Below are 6,216 nucleotides of genomic sequence, written 5' to 3'. Positions count from 1 at the left end.
CTTCATCATTAGGTATATAGATAGTGACATTAGCTGTGTTTCAGCAAACATGATCCGCTCAATTTTACATGCAAAACAAAAACAATGGGGTGAACCAGCAATTGATCTGGTTCACTTTCAATGTGGAATGTATGTAAAAGATAAAAGTGGAACGTATTTTAATGCAAATGAGGTTGGCAATGCGATGCAACGGTGTAGTAAAATTATAAACAAATCTAAATCTATAATTTATGAAATTCAATTAATTTGAAATGAATATATAAACATTAAGTTGAATACATTTATTTAATTAAAACAGAATAATACATAAGGAACCAGGTTCTCCAACATACACGTTTATAAAAAAACCATTGCAAACTGCTTGCAAGTTTAAGCTATATTCATGCTTCCTTTTGAAATAAGCCTAATTGCTTTGGTGAGGTGCATTTATTTTAACATGTGTGCTGTCAATCACGAACGGAAATTTTGCAATTGATATAAGCTAAATACTAGTTCTTTCAATTATTCTCCATACAGAAGCTTTTGGTATGCCAAAACAAATACCAAATTCGCGAAAAGTATTTATATTAGCCATATACCACAAAAATATGTAAATTTCCTTCATTGCTCTCGTTCAATTGTGACCACCACGGTTATTTTGTATTTGCTGATTGGATTTTATTAACAAAGCTATTAATATATGAAACATAATTAATATATAGCAATTGTATTTTTTATGCGCAAATACCAATCAAATAATCTTTAACGGAACAATTATTGATCGTTTCCATAAAATTTCCACTATATCCATGCTGATGCACTTCATCCCTGGAGCTTAATACACTTGAACTAGTGATTAAAAAGAAAATGGAGAAGTCAGTTTTGCTCGATAATTCTAATAAAATCTGCAATTTCCATTTATTTACTATAGAATTAAATTTAAGTTTTTAAGTAAATACTAAATAAAAACTTACATTTCATACTTCAGACATTTCAACAGATTTTATTTATTTTCTATTTTTTAGATTTTTTGTATTCAAAATTTTCTCATTTATTTTTTTAGCGCCAAAATTATTCACATAAATCAAAAAATTTTGTGCACAAACCCAACTGGCATAATTCATGCGTTGCCAATTATTTTCAAACGTGATCCGTATCGTTTCAGCAAAGATGATTCAGATCATTGAGCGGATCAGGTTTGCTGAAACGCAGCTATTGTTGTTTAGTAGATAAGTTTTAATAATATCTTTAATAGCTTCTGATGGTAGTTCTTTATACACTATTGTAGTGAGGTAATTTGAAAATAGTTTTTTTGAGTAAATTTTGTTTTGATTGCCTTTTATTAGTTTTATTTGGTGTTTATACACATTTAAGGGTTTTTCTGTTAGTGAAATATAATTTCCGTTATCTTCGTTTGCTGAATGTACTGTAGCTATATTTGAAGGAATATCTTTGTTGTGTTTACCTGATGTTAAAATTAGCGCCCTCAGAAACCGCTTATGGAACGGTGGCTAGACCGGTATGCTCGCCAGTGTTGGGGCGGGGTTCTTGGCAACTGAGGCTACGCTGTAGACAACAACAAAAAAATCGTGCCTTAGTTCTTATCCTAACTAACTAAACCTATCATCCTATCATTCATTAATATTTCATTTATATGTATTTATTTATATTCACTTAATAATTTAAATTCATTATTATTTCAATGCTTAAAAAAACAACTATTATTTACCTAATCCATTATACTCTACCTAAACGACTTCAATATTTCAACAAAAAAAAATTATTATTAAAACTACTATTGTTTATTTGGGTTTCCTAAATTTAAAGAAATCCTCATCGTATAATATGGGAAGAGTCTTGTCCTTGATATTTACTATTACTGCGGCCGTCTTAGGAAGCTCTGTATATACCTGGCTTACACCTAAGTTGCAGGTTCTACCTCTGGGTAACCCTGCTGCTTTCATTTCAGTTCATATGGACTCTTCTACTCCCCAATCGATGTTTTTAACCGTACCAGCCTGTATTGTCACGGTTTCCTCGAATACTGGAAATACTGGTAATACATCTGGTAATGCCTGATTACTATCCGTGAAACGTTTCATTATTTTTTTTTTTTGTTGGAGAAAAATATTAAAGCGTAAAATAAAAAATATATAAAAATTTCGGAAAAAGAGGTGAATACAATTTCGTTTCAGCGAATTTCTGCCTTAGGAAAAATAGTTGGATCGCCGGACTAACACCACCCCTTTATTTAGAATCAATAAAATCTCATACTGAACTCATAAAAAAAATATATACTTGTAATTTTTTTTTCTTTTATATTTGCTATAAATACAGAAATTCTTTTATAAAGTTTATAATATGATTTCGAACTAGTAGTAAAATTTTACCAAAATAATTACGCATATATAGATATTTATATTCTTCTACAATGTATTTAATAATTTACATATTTTTATTAATAATATAATAAATATACCGTGATTACAAAGTTTTTATTCATTTCTTTCTCAAAAAAAATTTTGTTATACATTTTTTTTTCTTTATTATGATAGTGATAATTGGTGTATATAAAAAAAAGTGATTGCACCGGAATATTATTTAACTAAAGTGAGAGAAAAAAACAGTTGAATTGCAAATTTTAAGAGAAAAATTGTAGCACTGATAATGAAAATAATACATAAAAAAAACATCAATTGTAAAACATTCAGTTTTTACAGAGAAACTTAGTTTTCTCTTTAAGTTTGTTATTTGTTCCCATAGCTTACCTTACAACCGCAAAAATGGCTATAAATTCCAAATCACAAACAAACAAATAAAGAAATAAATATATATCTGTGGTTGTAATTGATTTTTTTTTTTTTTGATATGTCTATAACTTTTTCTTAACTCAGATAAAATATGTATGAAATTTTCTGATATGTCTATAACTTTTTCTTAATTCTGGTATAATCAGGCCTATTCTGAATCGCATGGGAATGGGAGTTTGTTCCCTGTTCCCAAGATTGCTATTCTGAATAATTTGGGAATGGGAGTTTTGTTCCCTGTTCCCAATTTTGCTATTCTGAATCGCAGTAGTACAAAATTGGACTACAGAAGTTCCTGCAATACTTTCGCCGCAATGTTCTACAGCGCAGGCAACAAATACGGAAGGAGAGCGGTTTGAAAGTGAAGAAGCTTTGTTTTCTGAAGATCTGACGAAAACAACTGAACATACAAACATGCTTAAAGGACCGTCTAGCAATAGAAATATTGCTACAAATGTTTTAAAAGAAGTTGGTGTGCAAAGCGAACTATGTGACACTATTAAAACTGGACTGGAAATAACGAAAGAAATTGCAGCATACACAAAAAAAGTTGTAACGACACGGATTCGTCGTTTTTATTTTGCTGAGGTATTACTCAGTCGTGGTCCGGGTCGTAGCAATAAATTTCTATTGACTCGTTCGTAAATGGTAAATCAAAGAAAGTTAAGAGACCGTTGGTTGTGTTTTTATTAATATTATTTATTTTCGAACTAATTTACTCTAGTCTTGATATTATAAAATTTTACTTTACTTCCGGCCAAAGACGTCAGAACATCAAAGGCATTAAAAATCTACTCAATAGGTTTTTAGTCAAAGACGTCAGAACATCAAAGGCGTTATAAAATCTACTCAATAAGTTTTTAGCCAAAGACGTCAGAACATCAAAGGCGTTATAAAATCTACGCAATAAGTTTTTAGCCGAAGACGTCAGAACATCCAAGGCGTTATAAAATCTACTCAACAAGTTTCTACAGATTGATTTAGCCTTAGCGTCAAAACACTATGGGCTTCTAAAAGGGACTTAGCGCTGGAGTAGTGGTCTACTCACTTCGGTGTGCCGGTGCTAAGTGAATTTTGCATACAAAATCTCGTCTTTTTATATGCAATTCTTATTTGCACGCACAACCGCACAAGTGTAATTCCGCGTGCGTATGAATGTACGCTGCTGGCTCTAGAGCAAAACAGCTGTTGTGCTGGCTGTGCGTGTGGATGTTCGCTGCTGGCTCTGCTGTGCGTGTGGATGTTTGCTACTGGGTCTGCTGTGCTGGCTGTGCGTGTGGAAGTTCGCTGCTTGTTTGTTTACCATATATAAATAGAGTTTTATGCAGACGATTTTTAGTAAAAACAATAAGTTTATGTAGGGCGGAAATTTGTACAAAATTCCGTCCTTACAAAGTAGCCCGGTCTATTGATAAGATGAATGACAACTTCGAGAAAGCTGAGAAACGGAAAGAGAGAGAATTTAAGGAGCAAAAGCGACACAACATATGTATGGAAAAATTAAAGATGCGCAAACTTGAAAACCAAATCGAAACAAATCGTCGATTTATGGAAATAGAAGACCTTAAATGTTCAGATAATAATAATATTAATAAATTAATTAATAAATAAGATTTATTGTTAGTTTTTAAGGAAAAAATATTTACATATTAAATTTACATATTAAAAAAAATATAATAAATAAAATTAAAATAATTTATTTATTTTAAAGTTTTTAATTATTTACTTATAAACTATTCATTACATTATTTCTTATATTTTGTCCTACAGACAAATAATGTGATGATGTTTCAGGAAAAACATCTTCGTTAGAACTGCAGTCAGGAAAAACATCTTCATCACTACTGCAATTGGCTTTGTAATAAATGCTTATATTGTGTAAAGCACGACAAACATTTATCTTGGTGCTACAGCTCTCTAGCACCAAGAAGACATCTCCATCTATTTTTCAACACGCCATTAGTGCGTTCAATAACATTTCGGCACTTGGAGTGAATGTTATTAAAATTCATTTGCTGCGAACCTTCCTGCGGAACTCTATAAGGTGTCAAGAGCCACGGCTCTAAGGGGTATCCTGCATCACCTAGTAAAATAAAATGTATTTTTTCATTTGGCTTTTAACTTTTGTTACATTAAATAAATCTCACCTAGCAGCCAGAAGTTAGTTACACCACGTAAATACTCCTGTTCGAAGTGCTTTCGAAGATCGCTTGTGCTCCAAATAAACGCGTCATGATTGGCACCAGAATGAGAAGCGTCAACATAACGAATTTTTTGCTCATTATCACAAAGCGGCAAAAATCAAATTTTTATATAATTCAAAAACAACATTATATCAACTTACAAGCATGACGTTCAAACTATAATATCCTTTTCTATTATAGTAAATATGTTTATTTTCTTTGGGAGCAATAATCCGAACATGCGTTCTATCTATGCATCCTATAACACCGGGAATGTTATGCTTAACATAAAATGCTGCAGCTATTTTTCTTTTTTCCTCCGATGTCTTTGGAACCCTTATCCATTTAGGACACAAATGCGTTTCAAAAATGTTCAGAACTTCAGAAAGCACTTTACTGAAGGTAGGCTGAGTTAGAGCGACATCGTGGTCTTTTCCAACACCTGTCTGATAAGCTCCTTCAGCAAAGAAACGCAAACAAGCGCTCAATTTCACAATTGGAGCAACTGCAAACTGCTTCTTTGCTGGTTGTAGTTCCTCTAACAGGTAAATAAACGCTGGTTTATTTACTCTGTAATATTTTTGAAATCTATAATGAAGAAAAAGTTTATTTTAAAACCAAATTAAATTTACATTTGTACTTACAAGAAATTAGGCAGTTCAAGTGGATTTGCTGCGTCTCGAAAGTTTCTCCGATTGATCCTCTGTTGCAAAATTTCTTGCTCATGTTCTTGAGCCAAATCCTCCGCTAATATTCGAAATGCAATTGAATGCATTTTTAAAGTTTTTGAAAATTTCTTATATAAATGAACACCAACAACTGCACAATTCTTTTTATATGTTTATTTTTCTCATTAAAATAAAAGTTTTTCATTAATCACTTATAAAATTATTTATATTTATTTCTAATAATTTGTGCAGCAAACAAATAATGCGATTTTAACATTTAAATCAACATATGATACGCAATTCTTTTCTTTGTTTTACTCATTCTCTCACTTTTCGACATTAAAAAGTGGCATGATTGCCAAAATTTGAAACTGTTGTTGTTCCCAGAACTGCTGTCTCCCAAGCAATTCAGAATAAGGGAGTTGTGTGTTTGGGAACAGCTTGGGAATAGGGAGTTTTGTTCCCTGGGAGTATTCAGAATAGGCCTGATTAGGTATGATTTTTTTTCTTTTTCTTTGTTTGTGTTTCTATTGAAATTACAAAGAGACGCTTAAAAAAAAAAAATTTTTGTGTAGTCTT

At 31.6% G+C, this 6,216-nt stretch overlaps 1 protein-coding gene across 1 annotated transcript; it reads right to left on the bottom strand.

Annotated features, from left to right (window-relative positions):
• Positions 1-5,121: 5,121 nt before the first annotated feature.
• LOC119687426 (putative nuclease HARBI1) lies at positions 5,122-5,744 on the bottom strand. Its single transcript, XM_038101734.1, has 2 exons — positions 5,614-5,744; positions 5,122-5,557 (listed from the first exon to the last, which is right to left on the bottom strand). Exons 1-2 carry the CDS (start codon positions 5,742-5,744, stop codon positions 5,122-5,124), a joined length of 567 nt encoding a protein of 188 aa, XP_037957662.1.
• Between the last annotated feature and the right edge of the window lie 472 nt (positions 5,745-6,216).

Source organism: Teleopsis dalmanni, chromosome 1 (assembly GCF_002237135.1).
Source record: "Teleopsis dalmanni isolate 2A chromosome 1, ASM223713v2, whole genome shotgun sequence".
Lineage (NCBI taxonomy): Eukaryota > Metazoa > Arthropoda > Insecta > Diptera > Diopsidae > Teleopsis > Teleopsis dalmanni.
This window is presented reverse-complemented; position numbering and strand designations above follow the sequence as displayed.